The 13,112-nt window shown below is 36.4% G+C and overlaps 1 protein-coding gene across 2 annotated transcripts in view; it reads left to right on the forward strand.

The window, feature by feature from the left end:
• RAP1B (RAP1B, member of RAS oncogene family) overlaps positions 1-11,519 on the forward strand; it is a 35,064-nt gene extending 23,545 nt beyond the window's left edge. Inside the window, exons 2-8 of one of the 2 annotated variants that reach the window (XM_060777486.2) lie at positions 837-923; positions 3,787-3,855; positions 5,849-5,905; positions 6,773-6,913; positions 7,382-7,525; positions 9,011-9,126; positions 10,268-11,519. In XM_060777486.2, the coding sequence (XP_060633469.1) occupies positions 867-923; positions 3,787-3,855; positions 5,849-5,905; positions 6,773-6,913; positions 7,382-7,525; positions 9,011-9,097 (555 nt within the window). In that variant the 5' untranslated portion in view covers positions 837-866 and the 3' untranslated portion in view covers positions 9,098-9,126; positions 10,268-11,519. Of the gene's footprint in view, positions 1-836; positions 924-3,786; positions 3,856-5,713; positions 5,736-5,848; positions 5,906-6,772; positions 6,914-7,381; positions 7,526-9,010; positions 9,127-10,267 lie in introns of those variants that run through there. The other variant, XM_060777487.2, reaches the window with a different exon arrangement.
• Positions 11,520-13,112: the final 1,593 nt, after the last annotated feature.

Here is a 13,112-nt window from a genome sequence, read left to right on the forward strand (position 1 = left end):
TGATGAAAAATAAATTGAAATTCAGTGCATACAAGATGGTGGCATTGTTGACTGATGATTCATCCATCTGTGTGAATGGTATTAAGCTTGTTCTAAGGAGTTTCCTAGAGGATTAGGTTTACATTCTGGGTGTGCTTATTGATCCATCACTGCCATTTAAGTCTTAAGTAATATGTATGATTTGACTCACCTTCTGTTAATTTGGGTTCATATGTCAAAAGCCTCACTTGCTTAAAGATAAGTTGGTCACAATTACCTATGAAATAGTAACCTTCAGTTCATGCTGTTTTACTGTATTAGTGCTGCCCTGTGTTTACTGTTCATCCCAAATCAACAAAATAGAAATTCAAAATTACTAGTGGGCCCTGGGCAGTTTGACCAGTATAACCTCTATTTTGACACTTTTGGTAACTCCCAGTCACAGTTCAAGCTAATATTATTTTGGTTTTGTTTCAGTATTTAATAGATGTTCTTGATTCTGTATTAAAAGGAAAGGACCAGATAGTTGCTCTTGTAGTTCCAAATGTTTCAGCTGTGGATAATAAGAAGTTTCTGGGTACATGTTAACAGGTCTGAGCGTGTACGCGAGGACCCATTTGGTTAAGAAGCAAGGGTAAAATGCTGTGTAAGAGAAAGTGAAGTCTCCACCTCTTAAGTTTGCCTAACATGCTTTGGAGGGTTTAAAACTTAAAGTTGCTACTAACTTGGGAAAAGAATAGCATTTTCCCAGTGGAAGGATATGTCTATGCTTCCTATTCTGTAAATGCTAGGTATAAGTTAATAGGTCAGTTTGAAGCACACACCTCTTCAATATAGCATATTATTTTGTATTGTAGATATTGAGGTGGTAACCCAACACTTGCATCATGCGTGAATACAAACTAGTGGTTCTTGGTTCAGGAGGTGTTGGAAAGTCTGCACTGGTAAGTAATATTTTGATGCTTCACAGAATTTAAGATAAAGTATAGGTTGCTTTTTGTTTTTTTGAAGGGTAAAAGTTCAGTTGCAATTGTGTTTTAAGTGCCAAAAAGGCATTAACTCTGCAAAAATTCGTACTCGGGCAATCCAGGAACTCTTTAGGTTCAATTCACTCCTGAAGAGCTTTAATGACTGACCTTTTATTTGAAACTAACTTAAAAGAGCACTTTGAATTCTTTTCTGAAGCACAGTCAGAAGAATTGTATAAATATCCATAATTAATAAACAAAAAAAAATCCCTCTCCTCCATGTGAGCCACAGTACAGCATACCAGAAGTATCGTACAGACCACAGTATGGCCCTTTATCCGTGTGTACAGCATTTTATTGGGTCTATAGTATTCAATTCTACGAAGGTTAATACAACTAACACATTATATGAGACAGTATGTGAGATCTTGTCTCCCTGGAAATCTGGTATTTAGTATTGATCCAAAAATTGGGTAAGTAATATTTCTTTCAAATAGTATTTGCATCGACATTTAAATAATATGTTGTGGAAATTTCTGCAAATGCAGTGTTACAAATTCAGGAAAAGTGTGCTCAAATCAAACAGAACTCAGAACATGTCCAAAAAAGTACACATTTTTGGACTGTGGTAACATCCAACATTAAGCCTACTTAAAATGAATTGTACCCTAAAGTCATCAGATTCCACCTGATCCTATAAGCTATGCAGAGTCAGCCTTGCTTGACCCTGCCAAGAAGCAGGGTCAACTTTCCTGCTACTTGACAGCGGGTGGGAATGGATGGCCCACAAGGTCTCTTCTAACGCTAGGATTCTATGATTCTAGTGCTTGGATATGATTCTAGTGCTCAGATATGCAGATGACACCACTCTGATGGCCGAAAGCGAGGAGGAGCTGAGGAGCCTTCTAATCAAGGTGAAAGAAGAAAGCGCAAAAGCCGGATTGCAGCTAAACGTCAAAAAAACCAAGATTATGGCAACAAGAATGATTGACAACTGGAAAATAGAGGGAGAAACCGTGGAGGCCGTGACAGACTTTGTATTTCTAGGTGCAAAGATTACTGCAGATGCAGACTGTAGCCAGGAAATCAGAAGACGCTTACTTCTTGGGAGGAGAGCAATGTCCAGTCTCGATAAAATAGTGAAGAGTAGAGACATCAGACTGGCAACAAAGATCCGCCTAGTCAAAGCCATGGTATTCCCTGTAGTAACCTACGGATGTGAGAGCTGGACCTTAGGGAAGGCTGAGCGAAGGAAGATCGATGCTTTTGAGCTGTGGTGTTGGAGGAAAGTGCTGAGAGTGCCTTGGACTGCGAGAAGATCCAACCAGTCCATCCTCCAGGAAATAAAGCCCGACTGCTCACTGGAGGGAAAGATACTAGAGACAAAGCTGAAGTACTTTGGCCACATCATGAGGAGACAGGAAAGCCTAGAGAAGACAATTATGCTGGGGAAAGTGGAAGGCAAAAGGAAGAGGGGCCGACCAAGGGCAAGATGGATGGATGGCATCCTTGAAGTGACTGGACTGACCTTGAGGGAGCTGGGGGTGGTAACGGCCGACAGGGAGCTCTGGCGTAGGCTGGTCCATGAGGTCACAAAGAGTCGGAGACGACTGAACGAATGAACAACAGTGCTTGGATGGAAGAAACCTAACAAATATCTAGTGCCATAGGTTATATTTCAGAGGAAAGAACTGGCAAAACCATATCAGTATTCTCTACTAAAGAAAACCCTGGGGTCACTCAGATTCAATGGAGCCCCGGTAGCACAATGGGTTAAATCTTTGTGCCAACAGGACTGCTGACCAAAAGGTCAGCGGTTTGAATCCAGGGAGAGCGGGTTGAGCTCCCTCTGTCAGCTTCATCTCCCGATGCAGGGACATGAGAGAAGCCTCCCAGAAGGATGGTAAAACATCAAACATCTGGGCATCCTCTGGGCAATGTCCTTGCAGACGGCCAATTCTCTCACAACAGAAGCGACTTGCAGTTTCTCAAGTCGTTCCTGACACACACACACACACACACAAAACTTGGATTCAGTAGGCAACTTTAAGGCACATAATCATGAGCACACACTCAAAATAAACTGATTAAAATTAATTGGACTTCTTTGTTGTAACTAACTTGTGATTTCAGTGAATCTGTTCTAAATAGGACTAACTGGATTTAGATCCAAGGCATTATTCATTATTTATTCTACAGTAACAGATTTTCAGCATTTGGATTAACTGGTGACAACAACAATCCTATCTCATCAGCCAAAAGCAGGCCCACACTTCCCATTGAAATACGAATAAGTTTATATCTGTTAAAATTGTTCTTCATTTTAATTATTGTATTATTTTAGGTGCTTTTTGTACTACAAAAAATATATGTGCAGTGTTCATTGGAATTCATTCGTGTTTTTTTCAAATTATAATCCGGCCCTCCAACAGTTTGAGGGACTGTGACCTGGCCCTCTGTTTAAAAAGATTGAGGGTCCCTGCAATAAAGGTTTTAACTAGTTAAGCAATATCTCCTTTCCAAAACGATCTTGGCTTTCTTTCCTTAAAACGCATAGCTAGCAAATAAAAGGTGTGACATACATGAATGTGTGTGCTGGAGCTGTGCTCAAATTGATTATAGCATGAGAATTACAAGCAACTTTGGTGAGTTTATTAAAATGGCTTATAATTAGATACTTGCTGTAACAGCATTTTGAAGATGCTACTATAATATAGGCAACAATCTAAAACAATTTAGTTTTGTTTGTGTTGTAAACTACAGACTTTAAAATTGGTACATTTATTAATCTAAACAACCGTATAAACGGTGTCTATATAATCACTGTCTTTTGTTGTAGACTGTACAGTTTGTTCAAGGAATATTTGTTGAAAAATATGATCCTACGATAGAAGATTCCTACAGAAAGGTATGCACATTATGTTAAGATTATAACATTAATTCATGGCCAGTGTGATGTAATGGTTTGAGCATTGTAGTACGATTCTGTAGACTAGGGTTTAAATCTATGCTTAGCCATGAAACCCAGTAGGCCTACTTGTAAGCCAGTTTGAGTCTCCTTCAGGGTGAGAAGGGCAGGGTATAAATAAATATAATAAATAAATAAATAGGCAACCTTGGGCAAGTCACATTCTCTCAGCCTCAGGGGAAGTTACGGTAAACCTCTTCTGAACTAATCTTGCCAAAAAAGCTCTATGCTTTGTACCATTTCATGTTAGTATGTTCAAACAAGGAAGAATGGTTGTTAAAAGAAGCAAAAGTTGCCCCCCCCCCCCCCCCCGGATGATATTCGGCTATATTAACTCAGCATGAGATGGCAAGGCATATAGATTTTTCCAGTTAGATGTGAATGGCTTGGTTAGAAGCTTGGCCTAGTTTTCAGAATCCAGAAAGTAAAATTGTGGGTGATACAATTATCTCAGCTCAGGAAAGTTGCAGGACTATATCTTGAGGATTATTATTTCACAGAAAGATTCTCCAAACCTGTTACATCAGTACTTTCAGTACTTTGACATGGATGTTGTAAAAGAATCCAATAATAAATGTAATGGGTATGAAATTGTTTGTTCTCAGAATGGAAGACAACAGGGAGTGACAAGCTAGCTTCTCAGGGCTTTGCTAAAGTTAAATGCCAGATACACAGAAAGAAAGAAAACTCTGAGATAATTAGGACATCATGAATTGTGTTTTTATTAGTTTATTTTATGATATTGTAAACTTCTTTGTGTTTTATGCAAATAAGAAACAGTATGTTTCTATTGTTGTGCTAATGACAAAATCATTCTTTTTAAAAAAATTGTTTATTATGCACTGTCGTTTATGTTTAATTGCACTTGATGTTTTTGCTTTATTAATTTATGTATTTTGTCTTGGCATCGAATTGTGCCGACTGTGTATACCGCCCTGAGTCGCCTTCAGACTGAAATGGGCGGGATAGAAATAATGTAAATAAATAAATAAATAAATAAATTCTAAAATAAGTCAGGGAAGTTGACGGTCAACCAACATCAGCTACATTAAAGCCTAAAGCTTAGGTAATGCCAAACAGTAGTAGGCCTAAGGTCTAAGACTATTGCAATGCTCTATGTAATATTGTGAATATTATTGTTGTTTGGGGCAGGATTGCCAAGCTGGTATGACATTCTAGAATGTTCAGGAAGAGTCTCTTTAGATAATAAAACAATTAAGAATAGAATAGTTAATACTTCTTAGCCCAAGGAAAATTAAATCCTTGGTATTTCAGAGGGGAAAACTTTCTGAGAAAAATGCAGAGTATATATAAAACTGATGATGATGGAGATGGTGGATTAAGGAATTCAGATGTACTAAAACTCAAAGAATTGGGCAATATGAGCATGGTATTAAAACACTGCATTTAATGAAAAGTTCAAAATATAAAGATAGAGGGTGAAGAAAGAAATTAATGAGGGAGTTTGTTGGATAACCAACAAAGAGCTAAAATAAACATATAGTTAATGGGGGGATGAGGATAGAGAAATAGAAATACTGAGGAGGGATTGATATTGATCAAAAATTATGATGACACCAACTTAATAGGCCAGGCAAGTAGGGAGAGACAATCCTCAGTATGATATACCACAATCAGAGGCATATTCTGTTAGGCCACATTACCATTGTAACAGGCACTAAAGGTTTCACTGCCATTTTGCTCTTTGCTTGCTGTCTCTTCCCCCTTTAACATGGTGACCCAATAAAAATTAACACTTTTTCTATTTTATTATATAAACTCTTAAACTCTCTTACAGCCTGCCATTTGCTTTGAATATGGTAAGGGACAAAAACTTGTGCATTGTGGGTATAACTTGTAAATGCAAGCAATTGAGTTTTTGAAATTTCATGATTTATGCTTCAGTACAAATTTGCTTTTGTTCTTTTGACAGCAAGTTGAAGTAGATGCACAACAATGTATGCTTGAAATCTTAGACACAGCAGGAACGGTATGTACAATAAAATTTCATATGTTAAGAGTTGCAACTCTTATTTTTGTTTATACAGTAATAGATTAGGCTTCAGAATAATCTAGATTTTTATTGGCATTTCTTGACTACATTTAGCATGTAATTGTAATTTTTCATTAATCCACAAATAAATTACTCTTCTGTGCCATTTTGATAGAAACAAGTAAAATTATTGGTAAGCAGAAGTGCTAAAGTGCATGAGAAATTAGAATACAGATTATAATTTATTGGTTCGTTTTGAAAAGCAGATAAAGCATTTCAGTTGTCACACACTTGTGCTAGCATCTGTTTGGCATCTGCTTAAGAAGAATGTAATGGTAGGAATGATGATCCTGTGACCTTTCATGTGTTGCTCTCCTATTCATATGAATCCTTACCGATTGACTGGTCAGGTATGAGTTGAGTAGTTGTTCAGAAATATCTAGTTGGGTAAAACATGCATATAAGGCAAAACCAGAGAACTGAACATATTGGGAAGAACATGACCTGGAATAAATTAGTATAGATAAATGTTGTGTCTTATATACAAAGCAGTCATTTTGGTCTATTGAGGATTAATGCACCTGGTTTTGTTTCTTTTTATAACTTGTGTTTGCTATGAAAATAAAAAGGGGAGGGAGAGAATCACAGTACTTCCTTATCCTTGAGAACTGTTGCATTAATTTACATATTTACGTTCCATTTTAATGCAAAAAATATACACACAAAAATGGTTTTCCTTCTTTCTCTTTTCAGAGACCAGGGAAAAGCTTGGGCTCTAAAACCCAAGTTGTATGATTAGTTTTCAGTTTAGTCATGTTGCATTTGTCAAAACCTGAGACCTCCGTTACTGTCTTTGTGATACAGGAACAGTTTACAGCCATGAGAGACCTCTACATGAAAAATGGTCAAGGATTTGCTTTAGTATATTCCATCACAGCACAGTCCACATTTAATGACTTACAGGATCTAAGGGAACAGATTCTTCGAGTCAAAGACACTGATGATGTAAGTAGGCTAATAGAAATTGTGTTTATACATTTCGCTTAATAAATGCATATGAGTAGAAGTGGTCTCACTTCTGAATGTGTCTACTCAATATTAAAAACTATGGTTAATAGTCTTATAATTGCTGTAGTTGTAAATTGTTACAGTGGTACAGATTGAGTAGCAAAATTCTAAATGAAATAAAGGAGGAGAAAAAATCCTTAGCTGAGGAAGTGCAACATAGCCCTATAGTAGCACTGTTGCAAGAGTCCTTATAGTTGCCATAGTCCCAGAGAGGATGTTATCACCTCTTAATAACTGCTGCTTAATCCCACATTTTGGACATGCTCTTGTTGTGCCTCATGCATGATTAACATCCCTGTGCTAAGTTGGAAACTGTAATCTAAACCAATATTTTCCTAATACTTCACAATAGCAGCTGTTCAATCTATTTACTAATTTTCATGCATTGGTGTTTTGTCATTTTAGGTACCAATGATTCTGGTTGGCAACAAGTGTGATTTGGAAGATGAAAGAGTTGTGGGAAAGGAACAAGGACAGAATTTAGCAAGGCAGTGGAATAACTGTGCATTTTTAGAGTCTTCTGCGAAATCAAAGATAAATGTTAATGAGGTAAAGCCTTTTCTAAGCCGTTTATTGAGATATCTTTGTTTTATCCAATAGCCAGGTATTCACCATGAACACCTTTTGTGAATTTTACTGGTGGTAATACTAATTTTCTGGTGTTACATTTTGCAGAGGATATGATTTGTGCCAAAGCTCTTTTGAAATCATTAGAATAATTTCAGCTTTGATATAGTCTGGTTATTTATGTAAACTATTTTATCCTATGTTAGAAGGCTGGTTTATAGATATAATTAGTTTTATTTGAGTGAAGGGTGCTGATTATTTTAATATTAAGTTCTTAGTATCATTTTCAGTTTCGCAGAGTTTTTGAATTTTAATGCTGATTTTGTTTGTTGATGTTTACATTGTTTTCATGTGATATTCACCTGTACATTCTATGCAGTAGTGCAGCCATTATATCCTGAAATGTAAAGGTAGAATTCAAAAATGAACTAACAGATACTAAATGTCTTGAAATTGTTCTGGAAGAAGGGACATAAACTATTATTTCCTCTCCTAAGGCCTTTTTTGAACTTTTAGAGAACTGAGAAATAGTTAATCTGTTTTAGTATTGAATGTTCACAGAAAGTATGTACCTACTGGATTTATATCTCAGTTTTCTCCCCAAAGTGGAAGTTAAGGCAGCTGACAATAATATATAATTTAAAAAATAAATGTAAATATTAAAACACAGTGACCTAAACCCATTTATTACTCTAAGGTAAAGTAGGCCCCATCAAATGAGTGAAGCTTCCATAAATGTTGATTTAAATTTCCATGGATTGGGCCTAATCTGGGATAAGATTAAATATGTAGTTAAAAACATATTAGGAACATCAAAGTACTCGCGTGGCGAAAAGACTCTTGCTCAGCAGTCTATCATTTGCTAGATGCCCACCATAATAAATTGATGTTTGCCTGTGACAGAAGGTTAACAGGGTAGCTTGGTAGGCCTGGAATCAGACACCAAGGTATGTCCTCACTTATTATGCTTCTGTGTTTGGTTGGACCGACCTCAAAGCCTAATTTGGCCCACATGGGAGAATTCATTCTAAACTGTATGAGGCTTTATGGTCATAACCAGTACTTTGAATTGTTCCTGGAAGCAGACCAGTAGCCAGTGAGCAAGTTGTAACACGTGAGGAGGTAATCAGTCCCAGCCCCTTACTGAAGTGTGTGTTGATCAGCTGAAGATTCCAGACACTTTTGAAAGGTAACTTCGTGTAGAGTAGTCTAAATAGGGTGTAACTTGAAAACATATAGGATCTCTGCTTCTGCAGAATTTCATCTCAAAGATGAGAGGGCTCACCTTTCCCTTGGGTCTCTGCAGTTGCTGGAGAACATAAGTGAAATTTCAAGGGATCTCTCTTGTTCTTAGCACATGGAACACAGATAGGAATTGGCCGTACTTAGATCATTTGTTTGTGGAATCATATGATGCTTAGTTATTAAAAATTCTAATACATTCATATGTGAAATCCCTGTTTACAGATCTTTTATGACCTTGTGCGGCAAATTAACAGAAAAACACCCGTGCCTGGAAAAGCACGCAAAAAGTCATCGTGTCAGCTACTTTAATACATGTTTGTACTGTAGCACTGAGCCAGGTAAGAATGAAAGCAACAAGAGTGTAATGAAAGACACAAGTACCTACCAGTGGTCTATTTTTGAATTACCAATTCTTGAAATTTGTCCTGCAAAAGAAGCATTGTATACAGTATGTGGGATATGCTTTTGTTCCAAAGGTATACTTGTGCACGTGGAAGGCATTTCTGTTCATAATAAGAGGAGACTAATGAAAGAATCTCTGTTACAAAAGTACTACTTGCTCCCAGCATCCACAGAAATTACTTTTGAGGAAATGCTGTAAGAAGAGGGAGGTAGCAATGTTCTGTTCTGAGAGAAATACTTATAATTCAAAACATTTATTCGATTTCAACAATGGGCTGAAAGCAAGAATATAAGATTGAGAACCAATTTAAAAAAATACAAAGATTAAGTAGAGACTAAAAAATATGGACTGAAAATTAGCACCGTTAGCAAAAGTTTCTTGTTTTTGGCATATTCTCTAAAAGCGATTCCATGTTTTAGTGCTATTTGCATATTATGCAGTGTAAATAGCAGTAAAATATCTGTTTTAGGAACATTAGCACACAATTTGAAGCCGTTACCCAAGAAGTAAGTGATTAAATCATAAAAAAAATACTGCATTCAGTTATGATCAAATAGTATGTATAAGTTGGACAAAATGTACTGGAAATACTGCTGTTATGTCCTCAAAATAGTGTTTAAAATATACATCAATAGCAAGACTAATCTTAATTTCAATAAAAATTAAACAAATGAAGGAGGGGGTGTAACTCCCAGAGTTTGGGAAAGGAGATGTATGGCCTCCAAGGGGCATTTGCAGCTCTCGGGATAAAGTTTTCAGCCATTTGAGAGAAGTGGAATAAAAAGTCATCCATAGATTCTGTATTCATATTGCACTTGTCATGAGTGTACTCGAACACTTGCTATTTCAGTTTGTCTCTGGACCTGATCTTTGTTATGAATATTTAATAATATATTTTGTTTGAAGATCATGGCATAACAGATGAGTTATGCTAAACCTCAGGAGAATGAGAATCTTCAAGCAGTCTACCACGTGGAATATGAAATACTTGTAATTTAAACACAATGATGCTGTTTTGTTGCTGAGATTCCACCTGAGATGCTAAATCTCCTTGGTTTCTCTCCTAATTGCTCTAGGTCTGAAGAACTGTTGCTGACTACAACAGTGCCAGCATTCCAACTTTATTAAACCTACCAACATCTTAAATGGACTTTCCTATGGTGGTACCCTTATGAAACGGATGACAGCTACTACATCAGTTTGCACATTCTAATCACGTTCCAGTGTCACGAGAGATTTTTACTTATAAATAACCTATGTGTATGCAACTGGTAAAACCAGAGCCTACATCCAGTATTACAGATAAAGAGACATTGTTCATCCGCCAATGTTGTACATGTATGAAAACTGTACTGTATCTACAACAAACCCCATACTTCCTATTGGAGAGTACAATAATGTAAATCCTAAAAGCACCACTATTTTAGCGTAATAAAAGAAAGTCCAAAGAGCTCCTATATAGACTACTCCAGATAACTTTGCTTCATTGGTATTTGTAGCTTATTGTAACTTTTTTAAAAGAAATACAGGATCATCATTGTATTGTACAAAAGCGCTTTGATTAACACAACAGCTATCTAGTTTTTTAATTTTAGGATAAAAAACCTGTGGAGACAGTGACCTAGTCTTATTAAAATGAGTCCTTTCAGTATAATGTCTGCCTAAAGACATTGCCTTTAATATCTGTTGGGAAGGAAATGTCCAGATTTTTCAACCTTTTATTGTATGTTTCCTTTTCCTTGTTTACATAGGGAACAATGTTTATAGTTGTGTGTACAGTGGGGGTCTACAACAAGAAGTGTATATTTTAAAACGATTTTTTAATGATTTAACAATTTTTTTGTAAATCATTTTTGGGCTTCTGCAGCTGTAGATTCTCACTGTGAATTCCCTTGCTTGCTCATGCATAAGTGTATTTGCAATACCAAATATACAGGTTTAGTACTTTTGCCTGTTAGTGATTGTTTTACATGTGTAACGTTTTGGTTGAGATGTTAAATGGTGGACGAGTACTGTGGATGTGAATGTGGGAAGTAATTTTAATCATGTGTAATTGGTCCCAGGGCCTAAGTTGCAGTAATTACCTTTTTGCTGATTTATTTAACAATGCCTTGTTGCTTTGTATGCATTAACGTTTGGGTGTAAAGATTGCGTGTAAAATCCAACAGGGAGCCACAGTATTTAAATTGACCAACCTAATGTTACAACTGCTTTGAGGTGGCCAAATGTAAACTAAAAGCCTTAATTAAAAGTGGTGCAATTTTGTATGACTTAGCATCAGTAGTTCAATAAATTTGGATTGCCATGCAAGGGCTTGCATTACAACTATCTATAAGTGAATGTTTTGTATCTTTTGCTGATGTTAGCCATAAGGTGGTTAAAATACTTGGACAAAAAAAGGATTTAGGACTTGAACATAGGGTTTACAGTTGATACAGAAGTCAACAAGAAAATGGTATTTGTCACCAATAAGTCATCATGGATGTATGCTCCTAAACCACTAATGTTCCAATAATGTAAAATTTCAACAGCAATTTTTGGAATTGGATCAATCTTCATTGCTGTTTTAATTCTTCTAAATCCCAGTCCAATACTGATCACTTTTTAATTTTACATCATATAAACGTATTTCATTATCAGATCCATAACTCTGTTTTAGGGATTAATAAATTAAATTTACCATGCATAGTCTGTTTTAATTTCACTGCGTTAATACATTCATACAATTGGGATAAAACCAAAGACACTCTGTGAACATATTTCTCTTTTGTTTTTATCTATTCATGACTTTGATTTTTGTAGCTTTCTTGAAGCTTCTCTTCCAAATGGAGCAAATGTAAAAAGCAGTTACATCATTTTTTGTAGTTCTCAGGATTTTTTCCTACAATCCCAACATATAGTTGTTGTTGTGGGCTCTATTTACCCTCTCACCTCTTTAGATCAATCTGGAAGGGCCCTCTAGATACAAAAAAACACCTGGCTCCAGTAATTCCTTTCTTATTAGAAATGGGATTCGAAAGGACTAATCTAATTAATCTCATTGAACTATTCTTGAATATGAAGTTTTAAGTCTTGCAACCTAAAACCAAGCTGAACCAAAAACTAAGTAAAGAACCAACAGGGTAATATACAGCTTGTTGATTTCTTGGCAGTAGAGAGAGCATTCATGGCGAAATTCCCATTTAGGCTACACATTTCATGTCCTATTTCTTATCTTAATTGATTTGATTTTGTTTGCATCGCTTGACTGGTCTTTTAATTTTAGAGCACAGGGGATTTCTTCTTGCACTATCTAGGAAGTTCACAGATGGTGCAGAAGTAAACACAGAAATGTAGCTGATTCTCAGATACCGAATACTCATCTATGAACCTTTCCTTGATACTCCTTCAGTTCAGAAGAAAAAAGAGGATAAAGTGTATAGCTAAGAATAGAAAAAGTGTACAACATCAGAGATCCCATATTTTATGATGGATGAAAAGACGACTGACCTCAGCAGGTAGAGAACAAGAAACGCTGCAATGAAATCCTCCTTTATGTACCATTAAGAGCCCTCACAAAGCTATGCATCTATGGCTGAGCCAGCTATATTTGGAAGCCCTTTCTTTCTGAAGGAGGACTGAAAGAGATAGCATATTTTGCAACATCTCAAAGAATTAAACCAGGATGCACGTGGCCAGGCAACATCTGAATGTGGCAAAAGTTATTAATAAAGAACATACAAGCCAGGAAGTCTTCACCTGTTTGCTTTTACCTGTGCCACTGGAAAAGAATGGGTTTTGTCTCTTCTTCTGTGTGGCCTTGCACGGATTGTTTTTCCTTTGCTTTCAAAACATTTTTGTAGTTGGATCTGTAAGCTTTATCATCATTAGGGCATGAGTGGCTGAAAAACCTGGTGAAAACAGGATGGCACCAAAAAAGAG

This window comes from Anolis sagrei, chromosome 5 (genome assembly GCF_037176765.1).
Source record: "Anolis sagrei isolate rAnoSag1 chromosome 5, rAnoSag1.mat, whole genome shotgun sequence".
NCBI lineage: Eukaryota > Metazoa > Chordata > Lepidosauria > Squamata > Dactyloidae > Anolis > Anolis sagrei.